The sequence below is a fragment of the Neoarius graeffei genome, chromosome 8 (assembly GCF_027579695.1).
Source record: "Neoarius graeffei isolate fNeoGra1 chromosome 8, fNeoGra1.pri, whole genome shotgun sequence".
Lineage (NCBI taxonomy): Eukaryota > Metazoa > Chordata > Actinopteri > Siluriformes > Ariidae > Neoarius > Neoarius graeffei.
Genome location: NC_083576.1, coordinates 51,312,088 through 51,334,803, shown reverse-complemented (window position 1 = coordinate 51,334,803; position 22,716 = coordinate 51,312,088). Strand labels below are relative to the sequence as shown.

The 22,716-nt window shown below is 43.5% G+C and overlaps 1 protein-coding gene across 1 annotated transcript in view; it reads left to right on the top strand.

Annotated features, from left to right (window-relative positions):
- Positions 1 to 7,944, top strand: part of slc9a6a (solute carrier family 9 member A6a) — a 38,813-nt gene extending 30,869 nt beyond the window's left edge. Inside the window, exons 13-16 of the mRNA XM_060927805.1 lie at positions 257 to 287; positions 399 to 481; positions 790 to 895; positions 4,200 to 7,944. Of these exons, the coding sequence (XP_060783788.1) occupies positions 257 to 287; positions 399 to 481; positions 790 to 895; positions 4,200 to 4,463 (484 nt within the window). The 3' untranslated portion in view covers positions 4,464 to 7,944. The remainder of the gene's footprint in view (positions 1 to 256; positions 288 to 398; positions 482 to 789; positions 896 to 4,199) is intronic.
- The last annotated feature ends 14,772 nt before the right edge of the window (positions 7,945 to 22,716 follow it).

Genomic DNA, 22,716 nt, shown 5'->3' with positions numbered 1-22,716 from the left:
ACTAGTTCCTGGGCTAGGATTAGGGTAGAGGTAATACAATACTCATTTATATTCCTCTTTTCAGAGCCAAACCAGTCTAACCACTGCAGCTTTTAAAAACTATATCTAGAAAGTTTATACTGGCAGGAAGAACATCGAGATGTTTGGGTCATTGATTAAAATGGGGTCCTACTCTTTGAAATATGAACCATTTGTTCATTCAGTATGTTGATATTTTATTTAGTTTGTTTGTTATTCATGATTTTTGTTTTAACAGTGTTGGCGTGGACCCAGACCAGGACAATTCGGTAAGTGTGGGTTTTTTTTTTTTTTTTTTTAGGTATGCTGAAGACATGCATACGGTTTTAAATGCACTATAATGTCCATATTAACTCTTGTCTGTGGACACATTTCTGCAGATTGGCCCTGACGGATTAGAGAGGAGGAGCACCAAACAGGAGAGTGCCTGGTTATTTAGGATTTGGTACAACTTTGACCACAAGTATCCTTTGTGACATAACAATGCAGACAGTATTGAATTTGGGGAGGGGGGGGGAGACAGACAGACAAAGAAAGGAAGATTTTAATCCCACTGGATAATTACCCACAGATCAGTCTTTGATCGTATCTCCGTCATGGTTTTACATGGTACTATATTTCAGTTTTGTACAAAGTAAATTTTCTACTTATTGAGTTTAATATAATACTGAAGGCTGCTTGTCCGAAGATCATATAATTTCTTAAACTCTATCCTTTTGTGTCCTTAATCTGCATTTCTACACACTGTTCCTTGACCTTGCTCTCCTGCAGCTATCTTAAGCCCATTCTGACTCACAGTGGGCCGCCGCTCACAGCCACTCTGCCAGCATGCTGTGGCCCACTGGCCCGATGCCTCACCAGCCCACAGGCGTGCGAGGTCAGCCTCATGCACAACAGAATGTACTCAGTGACCTCCTTCTGAAAGGAAAGCTTTAGCTTGCATTATTTAAATTTTTTTTTTTTTATTAAAGGAGAACTGAAGTCATTTTTAAGTTTGCTTTATTTCTTAATGTGTTATTCAATTACATTTTCGGTTTTAGTAACCTTATATTGTGACTCGTATTGGCAACTAATTGCAATTAAATGTTACACTTATCAGCCTATTCGGTTTTTAGCCATGTTGAATTTAGTTCGTTTGGTCCACAGCAGGCGTCACTTATCTGCATGATCTTCATGAGACTTGTGTGAGACTTTGAAACGTGAAGTTTCAGCCAGGTGTCAGTGCCGCCATTTTGAAAACTGTTTTCCAAACGAAATATTGCACAAAAATGAGTTTAAATGATGATTACTGCCTACTTTTTTCAAACTTTCCTGATTGCTATCAAAACAAACACAACTTCCGGCTTGCTTACGTCAGCATTCAAAGGAGGGCGCGCGCGTCTTTTGGCAGATGATGGTCACTTTGATTTCCGCTGTACGTTTTACTTCCGTCCTACGAAGTGTCGCACAGGTCTCAATGAATCTCGTTTACGGCCATTGCTTTGACATATGGACTGATATACTAGTGCATCTCAAAAAATTAGAATATTGTGAAAAAGTTCAATATTTTCCATCAGTTATTTAAGAAAGTGAAAATGTTATATATTATAGACTCATTACACATAAACTAAAATGTTTCAAGCATTTTTCTATTTTAATTTTAATCAGTATAGCATACAGTACAAAAACATAAAAAAACATCTCAAAATATTAGAATATTTCATTTCAAGTTTGAGTAAAACAGTATGAACACAGTGTATCTCTCGGTCTAGTTCAGTACACACAACCACAATCATGGGGAAGACTGCTGACTTGACTGTTGTCCAGAAGATGATCACTGATGCCCTCCACAAGGAGGGTAAGCCACAAAAGGTCATTGCTGAAAAGGGTGGCTGGAAAAGGTGCACAAGCAACAGGGATGGCCGCAGTCTTGAGAGGATTGTCAAGAAACATTGATTCAAGAACTTGGGAGAGCTTCACAAGGAGTGGACTGAGGCTGGTGTCACTGTATCAAGACCCATCACGAACAGACATCTTCAAGAAAGGGGATACAACTTTCACATTCCTAATATCAAGCTATTCCTGAGCCAGAGACGATGTCAGAAGTGTCTTATCTGGGCTAAGGAGAGAAAGAAATGGACACTTGCTCAGTGGTCCAAAGTCCTCTTTTCAGATGAAAGTACGTTTTGCATTTAATTTGGAAATCACGGTTCTAGAGTCTGGAGGAAGAGTGGAGAGGCACAGAATCCAAGGTGTTTGAAGCCCAGTGTGAAGTTTCCACAGTCTATGATGATTTGGGGTGCCATGTCATCTGCTGGTGTTGGTCCACTGTATTTTATCAAGTCCAAAGTCAACACAGCCATCTACCAGGAGATTTTAGAGCACTTCATGCTTCCATCTGCTGACGAGCTTTTTGGAGATGCTGATTTCCTTTTCCAGCAGGACTTAGCACCTACCCACAGTGCCAAAACTACTACCAAATGGTTTGCTGACCATGATATTACTGTGTTTGATTGGCCAGCCAACTTGCCTGACCTGAACCCCATAGAGAATCTATGGGGTATTGATGAAGATGAGAAACACCCGACCCAAAAATACAGATACGCTGAAGGCCACTATCAAAGCAACCTGGGCTTCAGTAACACCTCAGCAGTGCCACAGACTGATCACCTCCATGCCACACCGCATTGATACAGTAATTCATGGTAAAGGAGCCCCAACCAAGCATTGCGTGTATAAATGAATATACTTTTCAGAAGTTGGACATTTCTGTATTGTAAATCCTTTTTTTGATTGATCTTGGGGAATATTCTAATAATTTGAGATACTGGATTTCTGATTTTCATGAGCTATAAGCCATAATCATCAAAATTAAAACAAAGGTTTTAAATATTTCACTTTACATGTAATTAATATAGAATATATGAAAGTTTACCTTTTTGAATTAAATTATGAAAAAAAGAACTTTTCATGGTATTCTAATTTTTTGAGATGCACTAGTAGCATATTTCAAACACTCGTACTGTAACTTGCTATAGCAGTGACAAAATAGCTGTCAAAAATGCATTCCTATATTTAATAAAATGAGAGAAATAGAATTTTGATTGAAAAAATTTGCCTTCAGTTCTCATCTCATTATCTCTAGCCGCTTTATCCTCCTTTAAAATAAATTTTTTATGGCGACCATGTTCATTACTTTTGCCTCCAGCATTTCAAAAACAAATAGAACAGATAAAATGAGCTAAAAATCCACCTCTTGCCCTTTAAAGCAGATCTCAATTTTCTTTTTTGTCTGTCTTTGAAACTCTCAGCAACACTATTTTGGAAATGGTTTCTATGGAACAATTTACTGTCTCATTTCAAGATTTTCTCAAAACTTGGATCTATTAATTAAATATCAACTATAGATAAATTTATAGTCTGCATTTTCTAAGCAGAATTATATAGAAAGTGGTACTCAAACAGCTAAAGGAGTTCGACCATAGTAATAACAAATTTGAAAAAGTTCAGGATTTAAATCTGATCACAAAACCGATACCGTGCTGCTGAGGGTAAATAAGGCTCCCCAGACAGCAAAGCCTGACTGACCGCATATCAAGCATCGTTACTGGAATGAAAATAAATCCTTAAAGTTAATGGAGAGTGAACAGAAATTCATGTGGGTAACAACACCAACAGAGGGGGGGGAATGACCAAATTAGGAAATTTAGGTATGTGGATTACATCTTTGAGGTTGCACAGTGGTGCACTGGGTAGCATTGCTGCCTCAAAGCTCCAGGATCTCGGGTTTGGTTCTGAGCTCGGTGACTGACTGCGTAGAGTTTCTGTGCATGTTCTTCCTGTGCCCATATGGGTTCCCCCCCCCCCATATTTTTCCACCTTCTAAACAACGCATGCCAATAGGTGAATTGCCCCTTGGTATGACTGTTTGCATGGTGCCCTGTGATGGTCTGGTTTACAGGCTACACCAGCTCCTTGAATCATCCTCCCTAGAAACATGAAAACTTCTGCTTGATTGGTGAATGTTTACCTTTTAAAGGAACAATTTCTTGCACAGTACTTTTATTGTTCGGTCCAAAGTCTATTTAAATGACTGCACTTCATGTTTTGATTAGAGTCAAGGACTCGGTTAAGAAAATGCTTCAGTTCCAAAGAACTGTGCTCTTACATATTTCACTGATTGCTTCATCTTCTCCATGCAGAATGAGGGCCAGCTGAAGGACGATGACTCGGACCTTATTCTGAACGATGGGGACATCAGCCTGACTTATGGGGACATCACGGTTAGCACAGATGCGACGGGCACGCGCACGATCAGCATGCCAGCCGGTGCAGCAGGCGTCCAATCTGATGAGGCTCTGGATCGAGAATTGACCTTTGGCGACCATGAGCTGGTGATCCGGGGCACGCGTCTTGTGCTGCCCATGGATGATTCAGAGCCGCCTCTACGCCACCGGGAGATTTGAGCTGCATGGAAAAAATCCTGAAGGAAGTCAAAGGCTTTCCTGTCCCTCTTTCAATCACCACCACCACAGTCTGGAGTGATCTCTCTCTCTCTCTCTCTCTCTCTCTCTCTCTCTGAAGTGGCTGGTTTGATGTCTCTACCTCATTTGTCATTTTCTTTCTGCTCCAAATATGACATCTGAAACCTTGTTAGTTCTTGCTATCCATTTTTTATTTATTTTTTTTTTACCCCCCCAGCTTGGGTGTTAAACAGTATGGCATCTTCAGGCATTGTGGCACTGTTTGTCTCCAAGGTTAGTGTGAGAATTGATAGAACAGTGCTTTCTTGTCTGCATTGCAAGGTGTAAAATAGCTGTGCATGCTAATTTTGTGCTTTCTGTTGGTGCGTGAGGCCAGGCTCAAAGGGGATTCAAGCTTGGGCTGCTAAGTGTAAAACTGCTAAGTGTCTTAGACTTTCTAAAAATCGCCTTCTTTATCTGAGGATCAGTAAGGATCAAAGGCGCGGTAACTTGATGGCTAAGTGTTTATGTGGTTGCAATCAAGTGCCTGTTGAGTGTAATTTTTATTTATCTTTGGAGCAAAATAACACTGCCATCCACTAGAGGGAAGCCTTGTTTCTTGATACTGAAATCATCTGGTTGATGTAGGCTTCAAATTGGCAACAAGAGGGACTTGCTGTAGTTTTGATTGGCTACAGAGAGAGGTCTGTGCAATCAGAGGGCCCAGAACTCACATACTGACCTTTGACTGTGACTCTGGTGGACTTACACCTTGTTCTACATGTTCATGTTTAGTTGCAGTAAGATGTTCTTTTAATGACCGTGACGGTACCAAATCGGAGGCTTTTTTTTCCTCCTCTGATTTGTTTGCATTTTGAAGTCATAAAACATCTGAATTAATTGTACCATGCAGCTCTAAACCACTGAAATGACATAGCGTCATGTTTAACAGTGAATGACTGACTAAAACTATCCATCATCTATATTATTAATATAAACCAAACTATAGAAAATCCTTTTTCTAGAAAAAGAAAAAAAGTGCAGACCTGCAAGGATACAAATAACAGCAGCTCACAGCAACGTGTTTGATTTCTTCATAGGCCGTTTAATGCACTATCCTTTGCATGATGTGTGCTGTGTGGAGATGCATTGCTATTTTGTTTTCTTTTTTATATAGCGAATTGAAAAACCATTGTGCAGGTTGGTGTGTAATGTTACTGCAGCACAAATTATAATTTAATGTTTGTTTTCCTGAGTATAGAGGGAGGATGGGTGGATTTATGATTTTAAGCTATTAAAGGGCTGAATGAACAGGTATTAATGTAATTTGTGGTGGAAAAAATGTCTGGAGTAAATCGACCATTTCCTGTTTTGAGTGGTATGTTAGGGTGTGGTGCAGTGATGAACAACAGTGCCGATGGGTGCACGCGCAACTGTACAACCTTTACAGTTGTGTAATTATATGTAGATGAAATATATATAAAATAGTGAACTATGAGATGAATGAAAGTGACTGATGCACTGTTTATTAAAAAGGATATAAATTCAGTTAAGTTGCAAACAACCCATTAAGAGATTTTTGTGTTGCATTCTTGTTTTTGTAAAATTCAGGTGTGTGTTCATAAAACAAGTTGATTTTGTAGAAGGGTGGCTGTTACCTTGAATGGAAGGTGCTGGCACTCGTAACGCAATGGGTCTCCTGAATGAAACAGCAAAATAAAACGCGGTCTGTGTTACACTGTTGCTGTGGATGAAGGCTCATGATGGACAATGCAAGAGAGAAGGAAATGCAGGAACAGAATGAGTGGCAGCCATCTAAAAGAAGAGTGAACAAGGCTTTCAGCATAGTGTTATCTCCTGCTGTGCAGGACATTTTCCCAGAGGGCAACTCAGTAGCATTCCTGTAGGCCTGCCTCTAGATAACATGGCCCACAGAAACAGCACATTTATATTTAGATGGTCACAAGATGGAATTCAGTATGATTGCGGTTTTTGCACTTTTGTTTTCTTGCCTTGTTGACTTTGTCTTGAAATACCTATTCTATTTATTTAATTGTCTAATGGTAGATGATTTTCGGGTGAAAGTGAGGAATAGACGAGTACACCTGCTGTTAGACTGAGAATATTCGCTTATTTGTCACGAACAAGAAGGAATTTGGTAGACAAGCTTTTCTCTGTACATTATCTTCTCTTGAAGAGCAGTAGTCTAGCAATGTCAATACCAGCCACACATGCAGTACTGTACAAAAGTCTTAGGTGCCACTTAAAAAAAAAAAACAACCAAACATTATCAAGTTGTTTTTTTTTTTTTTTTTTAAATGACGTCTATGTTGTCGGTACAAAAACATTTTATCTTTCCAAACATTAGTTTTTAGCACAATTGGATGTTACAGAAGAATGTTTGTAGGCTATCATGTCAGAAAAGAAAGTGGCATATTCTGTAAGGGATGTTTTCCAGACAAAGAACATAATGAATGCTGCTGGGTTTTGCTGCAAACATAAGCAAGTGCGACACAGTCTCCAGAACACTGGTTCTGCAAGATGCTCAGTAAACTTACAGCTAGTTTCCTTATAAAACTGCACTGAGACGTACGTACGTGTGTGTGTGTGTGTGTGTGTGTATGATATATACATAAAATAATAAAAATGTGATTAATTTTTTTTTAAAGCAAAGGGTTATCACACCAAATAGACTTTCATTTATTGTTGATTACTGCTCTTTATAGAAACTTTTTTTTTTTTAATGTAGAAACACATTTCATTATTTTTGGAGGCGTCTTTGCTCTACAGCATTTCTTTGCATGTGCTTAAGAACTTAGCACAGTACTACTGTATATGAGCAGGAATTTTTGCAAAGTTGTATACATTGTCTCTACACGTACTCTTCTAATTGAACATGAATCTGTGAGGGCGGAGCTCAAAGAGATGGACTTAAAATGCGCAAGATTAATTATTATTTTTTTCAATCTGTTTCTGAAATGTGCTGCAACTTGCCTAAAGACTGAATTCGCAAAAAAGCCATTTGAGTACTATTGTCCTTTCTATTCATGGAAATGGGACAATATTTCTCTAAGAAAAGTGGGCCCCCCCCCCCCCCCCCTCCCCTCCCCTCCACAGGTTTGAGCTTGAGTTTCTTGAGTTCAGGTTATTCTTATTAAAAAGTCTAAGTCTGTGTCCAACTCTACTGTTCTTTTACTGCTTGTCCAGGATAACCTATGATCAGCTTCAGTGTCCATGGCCACTAAAACACTTATATGGGTGATAGCTTGTCCTGTGCGTTTTGATTTCTAACAGAAAGAAGCAGATCGATATGCAGATTTGCCCATGTGTTTTTACTGATCTGTAGCTGAGCACTAGTCACATCATGTGCAGCCTCTGTTACTACATGTTGCAGGTACTGACTGTTTACATATGTGTAAATATGACCATCTGTTCATGTGTGTGTGCAGCAATCAATAAATAGAAGCCTGTGCTTTCAACTAAATCGGCTTCCTTATTATTTGCGTTGGTCTGAGTTCATTGTGACTATAGTAGTTAGTGCTGCATGGATGATTCAGCCATGACCTCAACAGACTCCTTTTTAGCTAATTTGACATGGAATTGAACCCCAGTATACACTTGAAAGCTATTCTGTGATGTCATGGCAGTATTGCTCACCAAAGCTCCCTCTTTAAATCATACAGGATAAAATCCCAAGCCTCAAGAGCATAGTTGGTAATGAGTAACTTGTTTTTCAGTGCGATTTGGCACATTTCCTAAAGTACATGTATTGGAAAATTTTTTTTGTAATGAACAGTTCCTTTGTGTCTGCGAAGGAGGTTTACTCCATAGTGAGAAAATAGTGCTCTGGAATATAGAGAAGCTGACTCAACCTAGCTGGGAAGAGCTAGTCCACAGCAAGAGATCAGGTAATGTGCTCCTTATATGGTTTGAAAGATTCATAAGAATGTGTCTTCACTGGGATATACATGTTTTACAGACTTTTTTTTTTTTTTTCCTGGCTTTTGTTGAACTTGCACTGCCTGTCAAAGGTTTTTTTGGATGTGGATTTTCCCACTATCGGCAATTAAAAATAAAGATAAAAACGGTTCCATCAAACTCGGTGCTCCCTTGCACTCTGAGTGTTGGATAAATGGAGTAGATAATGTAAGGATCGTCTGTCCTAGACTTAATCTCAAGCTTGCTCTTTCTAGGAAGTATGGAGCTACAACCTCACATTCATTTAATTCAAATAAAATACATTTTGCTCAGACCAAGCCTTTCTAATACTATTTACGTGGGTCTTTATGAAGTCACTGGACATCTGTATTTGTATGTAGATTCAAACAAGGCAATTTGTCATACCATTTACTATATTCTCTGTTTCTCAAAACAGTCCTCAGAGATGCACATTTTATTTTATTTCTGCTTCCAGTACACTTGGACCAGGTATTAATTGAGCTTGATCACTTGTTTTAGCTGTGATGGAAATTTGGGGGGGAACAGAAAAAAATGTAATAATCATTGTTGTACATCCATGATGTGGGTGGAATACTGAAGTGCAGCAGGCGGGAAATGATAACACAGACTTTTTTATTGTAATTTTCTTCACTTTTGCTTTTCAGCTTTTGCTCAACTTGTTCAGTCACACACACAACACACAGGCATGTGCTCTGGTCGGGAGAGAACCCCTCTCTTCGCGGTCTCTCTCCTTTTCTATCCTCTGTCGTCACTGCAAAAAACACACAACATTAATCAACAGGTAAACTGACACCACTCACCTTCCCTGGCCCTGCCCTCCATTCACAAACTTGGCCATGGCCATGCCCCCACTTGGGCTTGGCCATGCCCCCACTGCTAACCCCCCCGATGGGACCGAAAGTCCACCACCACCGTCTGTGCCCCCAGCCTATGGACCACCTTGAATTTAAAAGGCTGGAGGGTGAGATACCAACGGGTGATCCGTGCATTGGCATCCTTCATGTGGTGGAGCCACTGGACCGGCGTGTGGTCCAAACAGAGGGTGAAAGGGCACACCAACAGGTAGTACTGGAGGGTGAGGACCACCCTCTTGATGGTGCCTCGGGCAGACAGCAATCGTTGCAGTCTTTTCAATTTGGGGACGCACCTGCCCATGACCCAAGTGGAAACCCAGATACTGTACTTCCACCAGCCCAATCGCACACCTTTTTTTTTTTTGGGTTAGCCATGAGACCTGCATGCCTCAACGACTCCAGGATGGCCCTAAGGTGTTCTAGGTGCCATAGCCAATTATTGCTATATATAATAATGTCGTCTAGGGAGGCCACAGCATAGGTGGCATGGGGTGGAGGATCTTGTCCATGAGCTGCTGGAATGTAGTGGGAGCCTCAAATAACCCAAAAGGAAGCATGACAAATTGGTATAATCCGAATGGTGTGGTAAAGGCCATTTTCACTCAGGATAGAGGAGCCAAGGAGATCTACCAATATCCCTTTGTCAAATCCAGTGTTGAATAAAAATGAAATGAGCCATGCCTAATCGATCGAGCAACTCATCAATGCGAGGCATTGGGTACGCACTGAGTTTAGACACCGTGTTGACTTTTTTTCTATAGTCCACACCGAACCGGACCGACCCAACCTGTTTGTCTTGGGGACCAGGACCACCAGGCTGTTCCTGTCACTGTGGGGACTCCTCAATTATGCCCATCTCGAGCATGGCCTTGAGTTCGTCTCAAACCACCTTTTTTTTTTGCTTCATGTTTGGGTAAGCAGTATGGGCAGCTATGCACCACCACCAGGCCCGTTTCAAGCTATTTGGGGGCCCTAGGCAAAGGGGGATCTGGGGCCCATAATTATCCCCCCCTCGACGAAAGGCCTTATGGCCGCCTACCCACTGAAGACTTAATAAATAAACATCACACATTGTAATCATTCTTACGATTTTTACTTAATAAATGAACTCTTTACATTATTATAAATAATTATCAAACCCAATTAAACACAAGAATAGACAAAATATACACACACACATATATGGGCTCTGCATCTATGCATTACGTTCACGTTCCAGTTCAGTCATGATGCATGGAATTCTTGCAGAGGTTACTAGAATCAGAGAAAATGGCAAGGGCTGTCCTTCCTTCCCATGGAAGCAAAAACAATACAGAGACACAAGCGAAGCAAACTTGCCATGTTGTAGCCATTAGCCGTGCTGATCGCAGCAGGGCTTCCTTGCAGAAAGTTCGGGTTTCTTAGCTGAATTACTGCATTAATATCCGACCAAGGTCACAAACGTAGCCTATTTATGTAAAAAAGAGCTTTCTTGTGAGCCATCCCCTGTCCTACTCCATTCATGCTCACGACACACTAGCTACTTCTGATGAAAGCCATGCAGCTCGCTGAAACTAACTCTATGATATTTTGATAAACACAATAAGTTAATCTGGGAGAAGTTGACAGTCTTTCACCTATTTGTGTGGCACATATTAGAATTTTTAGCCAGTCCTTGCAAGTTTGTAAGCCTGTTGTGCATGACAACGTTTACATCACTGTTATAAACACTGTCTACAAGATAACTACCATTAACGTAAGCTAGCTACCAAATTTGCTTGTCGACCCGCTTGGTATTAATGAGTGTGTACGTTCTCACTTACCAGTGTCTTGTTTTTTTCTGTCTTCCTCTTCCCTTTTCTTCTTTCTCTTCTGTCTCCCTGAGGGGTAATTTCGCTTCATATTTGATTTTGGGTTTTTTTGCCGCGGAGCTCTGCAACCACTTGACTGGACGGAGATGGGCATTGAGGGGTTGACAACAGACTGTCATTGCACTTTTCGGCCAAAGCATGTAGGGAGGCGCTGTTGTGCATTAGGGGGCCCCCCCTTGGAACTAGGGTATTTCAACAAGTGTCATTAGGTGCTGCGCTGCCGCGCTCAAAAAGTTGTCATTGCTATTGAAATACATAACCAGTCGTTCGGCAGCGGGGGCCCTTCGAGGGCTGGGGCCCTAGGCAATTGCCAAGTCTGCCTACCTTGTTGCAACGGGTTTGACCACCACCCTGGGGGTGTTTCAATGTGGTGTTCTATGAGGTGAGTGCAGCTGGGAAGGGGTGAGAACACATCGGAATTCTGTTTACAACCTGGCAACCTCTGTGAGTTGGGCCGGTGAGAGGTGGTCTCCACAGGGGACCAGAGCAGTTTGAGTGGTTACTTTTGTTTTTACCTCTGGCCCCAGGTCTGCCTTTTTCAGAACTACCGACACTAATGCCATGGGGACCCCCTCATTCCAATTTTTTAACAGGTTGAGGTAGTATATTTGTAGTGCCTCATCCCTATCCGTTTGCCTCCCCTCATATTTGACCTCCCTGATTCACTGTGTGACCTTAAAGGGCCCTTGCCACTTGATCAATTTGGAGTTCAAAGTGGGCAATAACACTAGTACTTTATCTCCCAGGGTGAACTCTCTAAGGCGTGTTCCCCTGTTGTACAGCCAGGCTTGACGTTCTTGTGCCTGCCATAAATTCTTCTCGGTTGAGTGAGTGAGGGTGTGGAGCTTTGTGCGCAGGTCGAGAACATACTGAATTTTGTTTTTACTAGTCGAAGGTCCAAAATGCTGCAAGGCTTATATAACAGGTCGAATGGGGAAAATCCCGTAGAGGCTTATGGGACCCCTTGTACTCCGAATAATAGGGGCTCGAGCCATTTATCCCAATTATGTGCATCTTCACTCACAAACTTCCGAATTAAAATGTAAGTGTTTGAGCCGTTCTACCAAGCCATCTGGTTGTGGGTGATCAATGCTGGTGTGGCTGGACTGAATTTCCAACGACCCATGTAGCTTGCGACGTGCACATGACCTAAACATAATGCCTTGGTCAGTCAGGATTTCTTTGGGAATCCTAACTCAGGAGATCACGTGGAAGAGTGCCTCTGCAATACTACATCTTGAAATATTGCGGAGAGGCACCGCTTCCAGATATTGCGTTACGTAGTCCACCAGGACTAAAATAAAGTGATATCCCTGTGCTTACTGATCTAATGGCCCAATGAGATCTATGCCAATTCTCTTGAAGGGGGTCTCGATTAGAGGGAGAGGGCACAAAGGCACTTTTGGGCTGGCTGCTGGATTTACTAGTTGGCATTCGGGGCACGCCACACACCACCAATGGACATCCCTGCAAATCCCTGGCCAATAGGACTGGACCACTATTTGGGATAGTGTTTTATCCTGACCTAAATGTCCGGCCATAGGATTAAAGTTAGCTGCTTGGAATACGAGTTCCTTATGGCTCTTTGGGATGAACAACTGGGCTATCTGTTCACCGGTTTGATAGGCTGCACCAAGTGATGCAGGACAATCTTTAATAATTGTGAAGTACGGGAAGAATGGACGAAGTTGGACGAAGCACCACTGAACAAATATTTAATTTAAGAATAATATGTGAGAAATACCTCCAACATCAAGACGTGTATCATGTTTTTGTGGACTTCAAGAAGGCCTTTGACAGGGTGTGGCAAACAGCCCTATGGACAACTATGAGGAAATGCAACATCAATGCCAACCTTGTCAGAGTGATTGAACAACTATACAACAAGGCTACAAGCACAGTTCTCATGAATGGCAGCATAGGCGAATGGTTCTGCACTACTGTGGGAGTATGCCAAGGTTGCCTCCTGTCACCCACCCTCTTCAATATCTTCCTAGAGAAGATCATGGAAGATGCCCTGGAAGGTCATGAAGGCACAATTTCCATCAGGGGTAGAACCATCACCAACTTAAGGTTCGCGGATGACATAGATGGCCTTGCGGGAACTGAGGATGAATTGGCTAGCCTGGTGGAACATCTCAACCAAGCAGCATCTACATATGGCATGGAGATCAATGCGGAAAAGACTAAACTCATGACCAACACCACCCAAGGCATCAACTCAGAAATCAGAGTCAATGGAACAGTCCTAGGAACAGTGAAATCGTTTAAATATCTTGGATCAATTGTATCAGATGAAGGCTCAACCTGAGATTCTGGCAAGGATTGCCCAAACATCAGCAGTGATAGCAAGACTCCAAACCATCTGGAGAGATAAGAACATCAAACTGCGCTTTAAGGTACAGTTAATGCACTCCCTTGCTTTATCAGTCTTCCTTTATGCCTGTGAAACATGGACTCTTACAACAGAGCTACAAAGAAGGATTCAGGCAACAGAAATGAGATGCTATAGGAAGATCCTAGGCATCCATTACACAGACCATGTAACAAACCAAGAAGTCTGCAGATTGATACAACAAGCAATAGGACCTCATGATGACCACCTTACAATCGTGAAGAAGAGGAAGCTGAAATGGTGCAGCCATGTCTCCCGCTCATCAGGTCTTGCAAAAACCATCCTGCAGGGGACAGTGAGAGGCAGCCGCAGACCAGGAAGACAACATCAAAGAGTGGACAGGAATGAGCTTTGCGGAGTCCCAGAGGGAAGAGGAGGACAGAGACAGATGGAGGAGAGTGGTGGTTACGTCTTCAGTGGTGCCCCAACGACAACAGCAAGATGTCACAGGATAGGTGAAGGAAGATGAAATATGGGAAGGAGAGTGTCACATTTAGCTGGAGGGGTTGACCATCGATTACTCTCACTTGGTTAAAAGCAAGTCTTGTCTTGCATCTGTTCTAATGGGAAATCCTTGAGGGAATGCCTGAGCAAGGGAGGAGGGATGGGCTGATCCCCACTCCTCGTATTGCACTGATGTGGTGCTGACATAGACAGCTCTGAGACAGCTTCCCCAGTCAATGCCACATTGGGATCCCCCATGACGTGTTATGGCAGGACCTGCCCACTACTACATGCTCCATTAAATCTCTAAACCCCAGCCAATCAGTCCCCAGAATCAGTGGGTGGGTGAGACACAGGTTAACCACTGCCTTTACACTATGCTTTTCTCCCCAGAATAGAATGTGGATGGACGCTAGTGGATATTTGTGAACATCCTTGTGCACATACAAAACTTTCACCACTTGTGCTCTCCTCAGTGCCTCACTTTGGACCAGGCTTTGGTGGCTTGAGGTCTGATTACAGCCGGAATCCACCAAATGCGTGATCCGGTGGTGCTTGAAAGTTTGTGAACCCTTTAGAATTTTCTATATTTCTGCATAAATATGACCTAAAACATCAGATTTTCACATAAGTCCTAAAAGTAGATGATGAGAACCCAGTTAAATAGATGAGACAAAAATATTATACTTGGTCATACACTATATTGCCAAAAGTATTCGCTCACCTGCCTTGACTCACATATGAGCTTAACTGACATCCCATTCCTAATCCATAGGGTTCAATATGACATCGGTCCACCCTTTGCAGCTAGAACAGCTTCAACTCTTCTGGGAAGGCTGTCCACAAGGTTTAGGACTGTGTTTATGGAAATTTTTGGCCATTCTTCCAGAAACGCATTTGTGAGGTCACACACTGATGTTGGACGAGAAGGCCTGGCTCTCAGTCTCCGCTCTAATTCATCCCAAAGGTATTCTATTGGGTTGAGGTCAGGACTCTGTGCAGGCCAGTCAAGTTCATCCACACCAGATTCGGTCATCCATGTCTTTATGGACCTTGCTTTGTGCACTGGTGCACAGTCATGTTGGAAGAGGAAGGGGCCAGCTCCAAACTGTAAAAACAGTCTGCATGCCTTGGTGCTTGATTTTATACACCTGTGGCCATGGGAGTAATTGGAACACCTGATTCCGATAATTTGGATGGGTGAGCAAATACTTTTGGCAATATAGTGTATATTTATTGAGGAAAATGATCCAATATTACATCTCTGTGAGTGGCAAAAGTATGTGAACCTTTGCTTTCAGTATCTGGTGTGACGACCCCCCCCCTCCCCCCCTTATGCAGCAATAACTGCAACTAAACATTTCTGGTAATTGTTGATCAGTCCTGCACACTGGCTTGGAGGAATTTTAGCTCATTCCTCTGTACAGAACAGCTTCAACTCTGGGATGTTGGTGGGTTTCCTCACGCAAACTGCTTGCTTCGGGTCCTTCTACAACATTTCGATTGGATTAAGGTCAGGACTTTGATTTGGCCATTCCAAAACATTAACTTTATTCTTCTTTAATGACTTGTGTGCTTAGGGTCGTTGTCTTGCTGCATGACCCACCTTCTCTTGAGATTCAGTTCATGGACAGATGTCCTGACATTTTCCTTTAGAATTCGCTGGTATAATTCAGAATTCATTGTTCCATCAATGATGCAGCAAAACAGGCCCAAACCATGATAGTACCACCACCATGTTTCACAGATGGGATAGGGTTCTTATGCTGGAATGCGGTGTTTTCCTTTATCCAAACATAACGCTTCTCATTTAAACCAAAAAGTTCTATTTTGGTCTCATCTGTCCACAAAACATTTTCCTAATAGCCTTCTGGCTTGTCCATGTGATCTTTAGCAAACTGCAGATGAGCAGCAATGTTTTTGGAGAGCAGTGGCTTTCTCCTTGCAACCCTGCCATGCACACCATTGTTGTTCAGTTCAACAATTGTCCATTGTTGTTCCTGATAGTGGACTCATGAACATTAACATTAGCCAATGTGAGAGAGGCCTTCTGTTGCTGAGAAGTTACCCTGGGGTCCTTTGTGACCTTGCTGACTATCGTGCGCCTTGCTATTGGAGTGATCTTTGTTGGTCGACCACTCCTGGGAAGGGTAACAATGGTCTTGAATTTCCACCATTTGTACACAATCTGTCTGTCTGCGGATTGGTGGAGTCCAAACTCTTTAGAGATGGTTTTGTAACCTTTTCCAGCCTGATGAGCATCAACAACGCTTTTTCTGAGATCCTCAGAAATCTCCTTTGTTCATGCCATGATACACTTCCATGAACGTGTTGTGCTCAGACTTTGATAGATCCATGTTCTTTAAATAAAACCGGGTGCCCACTCACACCTGATTGCCATCCCATTGATTGAAAACACCTGACTCTAATTGCACCTTCAAATTAACTGCTAATCCTAGAGGTTCACATACTTTTGCCACTCACAGATATGTAATATTGGATCATTTTCCTCAATAAATAAATGACCAAGTATAATATTTTTGTCTCCTTTGTTTAACTGGGTTCTCTTTATCTACTTTTAGGACTTGTGTGAAAACCTGATGAAGTTTTAGGTCATATTTATGCAGAAATATGGAAAATTCTAAAGGGTTCACAAACTTTCAAGCACCACTGTATGTATCCCCTTGAATACTCGCTGGTATACGATATGCACCAGTCCAATTGAGGGTAGTCACTGGCATGTTGGAGATCTGGACAACAGCTCCTACGTCCATCGCAGAGCACTGGCCCTGGAGATTCCCGTGTTCCCAGCAGCGCCAGCATACTGGCCCAGGCTTCACCTCTGCACCGGAAATATGGGAGTCACTCACCTGGGGGGGAAGACACAGACATAGAAAGGGAAGAAAGGAGGGGCACACCACGAGTCCGCCAACTTGATGGCTTGATCCAGCGACACTGGGTGGTGGCACTGGACCTACTCTGCTGTTCCTGCCAGAAGCCACGTGATGAACTGCTCCAGTGTCACCATATTGATGATCAGCGTCATCATGTCGGCACTCAGCCACTGCCGGCAGGCGTCCCAGAGCCGTTGGCTGAACATGAACAGCTGGCTGACTTCCTCCAATGTCAGCATGCGGAAGCACTGGCAGGCAGTGTTCTGGGGAACAGCTGTCACGCTGCAGGATGGCTCACTTCAAGTCAGCGTAGGCAAGCCGACTGTTGGCGAGGAGCTGTTGCATGGCGAGCTGCGCCTCTCCAGCCAGTAGCGGTAGTAAACATGCCACACGTTACTCAACCGACCACCCCCACACTTCAGCCACTCGCTCAAAGAGCACAATGAAGGCTTCTGGATCGTCGTGCAACCCCATCTTGGTGAGCGTGATGTGGAATGGGTCCGCAGCGGTGGCAGTCGAGGACCCTGTTGACACAAGCAGGTGCTGGAACGCCTGGCGATCTTCCTGCTGGGCCAGCAGGAAGGCTTCAAAGTGCTGTTCTTGTTCCTTTCAGAGGGCAATCAGCACTTGTTGCTGGCTCTGTTGGGTGGTAGTGAGTGCATGGATGAGGTCTTGAGCAGGGAGGACTCCATGGGTTGTTTGCTTCAGTATCCCGGCTTTCGGCACCAGTGTTGCACGTCCCTACTGTCGGTGGAATACTGACATGCAGTAGGTGGGAAATTATGTTAACACAGACTTTATTGTAATTTTCTTCACTTTGGCTTTTCAGCTTTTGCTCGACTTGTTCAGTCACACACACAACACACAGACATGCGCTCTGGTCGGGAGAGGACCCTTCATTTCGCTCTCTCCCTCCTTTGTTGTCACTGCAAAAAACACACATTAATCGACAACAGGTGTACTGACTGCCACTCAGCTTCCCTGGCCCTGCTGTCCATTCACAAACTGATGCTTGACCATGCCCCCACTGCCACAATCATGTGGGTCCTTGAGGACTGGTTTGGGGTGCACTGATATAGTGCCCTACTGGAGATTTGCCTTTTTCCACCAAAACATACTATACTGTTATGGAAGGGATACAGGACCATACCGTACAATAGATTCCGTTGACGACCTTATAATTTGGTTGGATAAGTATTATCACTTTCTGGAATGCAGCTATTTCTGGTTATATGTATCTCAGTAGTTTTGTGCCAAGATGTAGTTTGTCAAAGAAGACCTGTCAAATATGAATTAAAACTCACAGGGCCATCATTTTAATGATGATAGGTCCTTTATTCATTTGTTCATCTTTGGTAACCACTTCATTCTGGTCAGGGTTGCAGTGGATCTGAAGAATATCCTTGGAACACTGAATGGATGGGTCTGGAATACAACCCTGATTCCAAAAAAGTTGGGACAAAGTACAAATTGTAAATAAAAACGGAATGCAATGATGTGGAAGTTTCAAAATTCTGTATTTTATTCAGAATAGAACATAGATGACATATCAAATGTTTAAACTGAGAAAATGTATCATTTAAAGAGAAAAATTAGGTGATTTTAAATTTCATGACAACAACACATCTCAAAAAAGTTGGGACAAGGCCATGTTTACCACTGAGACATCCCCTTTTCTCTTTACAACAGTCTGTAAACGTCTGGGGACTGAGGGGACAAGTTGTTCAAGTTTAGGGATAGGAATGTTAACCCATTCTTGTCTAATGTAGGCTTCTCGTTGCTCAACTGTCTTAAGTCTTTTTTGTCGTATCTTCCGTTTTATGATGCGCCAAATGTTTTCTATGGGTGAAAGATCTGGACTGAAGGCTGGCCAGTTCAATACCCGGACCCTTCTTCTACGCAGCCATGATGCTGTAATTGATGCAGTATGTGGTTTGGCATTGTCATGTTAGAAAATGCAAGGTCTTCCCTGAAAGAGACGTCGTCTGGATGGGAGCATCTGTTGCTCTAAAACCTGGATATACCTTTCAGCATTGATGGTGTCTTTCCAGATGTGTAAGCTGCCCATGCCACACGCACTAATGCAACCCCATGCCATCAGAGATGCAGGCTTCTGAACTGAGCACTGATAACAACTTGGGTTGTCCTTCTCCTCTTTAGTCCGAATGACACGGCGTCCCTGATTTCCATAAAGAACTTCAGATTTTGATTCGTCTGACCACAGTACAGTTTTCCACTTTGCCACAGTCCATTTTAAATGAGCCTTGGCCCAGAGAAGACGTCTGCGCTTCTGGATCATGTTTAGATACAGCTGCTTCTTTGAACTATAGAGTTTTAGCTGGCAACGGCGGATGGCATGGTGAACTGTGTTCACAGATAATGTTCTCTGGAAATATTCCTGAGCCCATTTTGTGATTTCCAATACAGAAGCATGCCTGTATGTGATGCAGTGCCGTCTAAGGGCCCGAAGATCACGGGCACCCAGTATGGTTTTCCGGCCTGGACCCTTACGCACAGAGATTCTTCCAAATTCTCTGAATCTTTTGATGATATTATGCACTGTAGATGATATGTTCAAACTCTTTGCAATTTTACACTGTCGAACTCCTTTCTGATATTGCTCCACTATTTGTCGTCACAGAATTAGGGGGATTGGTGATCCTCTTCCTATCTTCTGAGAGCCGCTGCCACTCCAAGATGCTCTTTTTATACCCAGTCATGTTAATGACCTATTGCCAATTGACCTAAGGAGTTGCAATTTGGTCCTCCAGCTGTTCCTTTTTTGTACCTTTAACTTTTCCAGCCTCTTATTGCCCCTGTCCCAACTTTTTTGAGATGTGTTGCTGTCATGAAATTTCAAATGAGCCAATATTTGGCATGAAATTTCAAAATGTCTCACTTTCGACATTTGATATGTTGTCTATATTCTATTGTGAATACAATATCAGTTTTTGAGATTTGTAAATTATTGCATTCCATTTTTATTTACAATTTGTACTTTGTCCCAACTTTTTTGGAATTGGGGTTGTACATCCTGGATGGGATGCCAAGCTATCACAAGGAACCATGCACACGCGCGCACACACTTTGCACAATCCAAGCTATAGAGACAATTTATCCAATCCACCTATTGGGGAAGTGGTAGGAAAACTGAGAATCTGGTAGTCACCCTTGTGGAACATATGAAACTCCACGCCCTCAGCAACCCATCTAATAAAATACAGTATATTACTTTCACATAGACCAGGCAGAAATTTGATTGTTCTTGTTATGCCTAGGTGTCCCTGGAAGCTCTTTGCTCTGCAATCTGGAGTATTTCATTAAACCTCAGGATCTGTGACACTTAACCATGAAATAAAACCTGATCAATGATTCACATCACATGTGCAAGAATTTATACCAACAAGGGTGATGCGGTTGGATTTTATTTCATTTAATATACAAATGAAGTGGGCGACACGGTGGCGTAGTGGTTAGTGCTGTCGCCTCACAGCAAGAAGGTCCGGGTTCGAGCCCTGTGGCCGGCGAGGGCCTTTCTGTGTGGAGTTTGCATGTTCTCCCCGTGTCCGCGTGCTTCCTCTGGGCGCTCCGGTTTCCCCCACAGTCCAAAGACATGCAGGTTAGGTTAACTGGTGACTCTAAATTAACCATAGGTGTGAATGTGAGTGTGAATGGTTGTCTGTGTCTATGTTTCAGCCCTGTGATGGCCTGGCGACTTGTCCAGGGTGTACCCCGCCTTTCGCCCGTAGTCAGCTGGGATAGAGGTTTTCGACCCACGTGACTGTTGCCGTGTCGACAAGTAGATGGCGCCATTTTGGCGGTCACAACAATGGCGACTCCCGCTAGCCCAACATGTGGGTTATCGAGCGACATTACACTATTTTCCCTTTTCACAGCATGCATTGTTTGAATGGTTGCCATGACAACATATGCAAAGATTTCCAACAACATTTTGTGGCAAAAAAATTCCATAACAGTCTACTTCAACGTGATACCAAATAAAAGTAAATTCATTGCAGTTAGAAAAATAGTGTCCAGGTTGAGAGAGAGTGTTACATTAATCATATAGAAAAACGCATAATAATTAATATGTCTAGTATCGAATTCTAGTTTTGTCCATTGCATATTCACATCTAAAATGTACAACCCACCCAACAACATGGCTCTGCCTTGCCTGAGGGCACCGTGTATGCTAAACCTAGACTACACGTAAGCCGCCCAAACACTAGTAAGAAGCCCGGTGCCAGGTAGCCCCATTGATGAGGCCGAGCGGTCCACGTCTCACGTATATAAAACCATGGATGTATAAAGATAAAACCATTGTAGCCTGACTAGTGGGGCAAGTTGCCAGGTAGCCTGAACACCGCCTAACAGGGCTTACGTGTAGGCTAGGTGCTAGGCTACATGTATAATTTGTTATTTACCTCGCATACGATATCTTTAAACTTTTGGAAAAGTGACCCGAGACAAAATGTTCGCCACACAAACGCACGTGTTCGGTGGGCTGCCAGTTCTCTCGCCTGATCGCCGCGATCCACTTTTCACGACGCTGTCGATCGGCCGGGAACCTATGGAACGTTAATCCAGGTTTATCCCCTCTTCTGTTGTGGCAGCTAACTGCACAACACGTATCAGGCATTCTACGATAAAAGTAAGCGATGAAGAAGATGGATATTACAAGCGTTGTTTGCTGATAAGCGTGGCTTTGTTTGACCTCCAAAATGGCGGCGTAAACAGTATCACGTCAGGTCGAAAACCTCTATTGAGGTATTTCACCTGACGTCACAGGGTCACGTGACGCCCCGGTGTCTGCCATTTTGGATGGCAAGCTAGCTAATGTCAACATCATAGTACCTAGTATGTTGCTGTAGCAACGTTTACGTTCAGTCATTTGGATGACTGTTAAAACCTTTCAGTCTCAAGTTTTTCCTTTACTGTATTTACTAGTTTACTGAACCAGCCAGCCCTGGAGCGCTAGCTAGCGCCGGCCAGCCCCGGAGCTGGCCAGCCCCGGAGCGCTAGCTAGCGCCGGCCAGCCCCGGAGCTGGCCAGCCCCGGAGCGCTAGCTAGCGCCGGCCAGCCCCGGAGCTGGCCAGCCCCGGAGCGCTAGCTAGCCCCGGCCAGCCCCGGAGCGCTAGCTAGCCCCGGCCAGCCCCGGAGCGCTAGCTAGCCCCGGCCAGCCCCGGAGCGCTAGCCAGCCCCGGAGCGCTAGCTAGCGCCGGCCAGCCCCGGAGCCGGCCAGCCCCGGAGCGCTAGCTAGCGCCGGCCAGCCCCAGAGCGCTAGCTAGCCCCGGCCAGCCCCGGAGCGCTAGCTAGCCCCGGCCAGCCCCGGAGCGCTAGCTAGCTAGCCCGCCCCGGAGCGCGCTCAGTAAACTAGTAAATACAGTAAAGGAAAAACTTATAACGGGCCATGTCTCAACAGACTAAGAAGTTATTTCAATGACATTTAATAACATTTTGTTTATCCTGAGGACCGAAAGTAAATGAAAATGTGAACAAATCTTAGCTGTCAGTGAACAATCCTGGTGGAAGCAGGTAAACGTCGTTCTCTAAGCCTGCTAACCTCAATTTTTGCAAATACCTCTCCCTCTGCTCGCCCTGTAAATGCCCTACATCGCTGGATAGTGGTATTTTCTGCATCTCGCTCCTTTTTCTTTTATGTTTTTCGTTTGTCGCCTTCCTCGCATTCAAACTGATTCGAGCCGTGCCGTCCAAAATGGCAGCATCACATGACTTGGTCACGTGAGTGAAATACCTCAATAAGTTCCAGCTTGCCTGCGACCCTGTAGAACAAGATAAAGCGGCTAGAGATAATGAGATGAGATACAAATGAAGTTGGGAAGTTTAAGAATGTCAGCC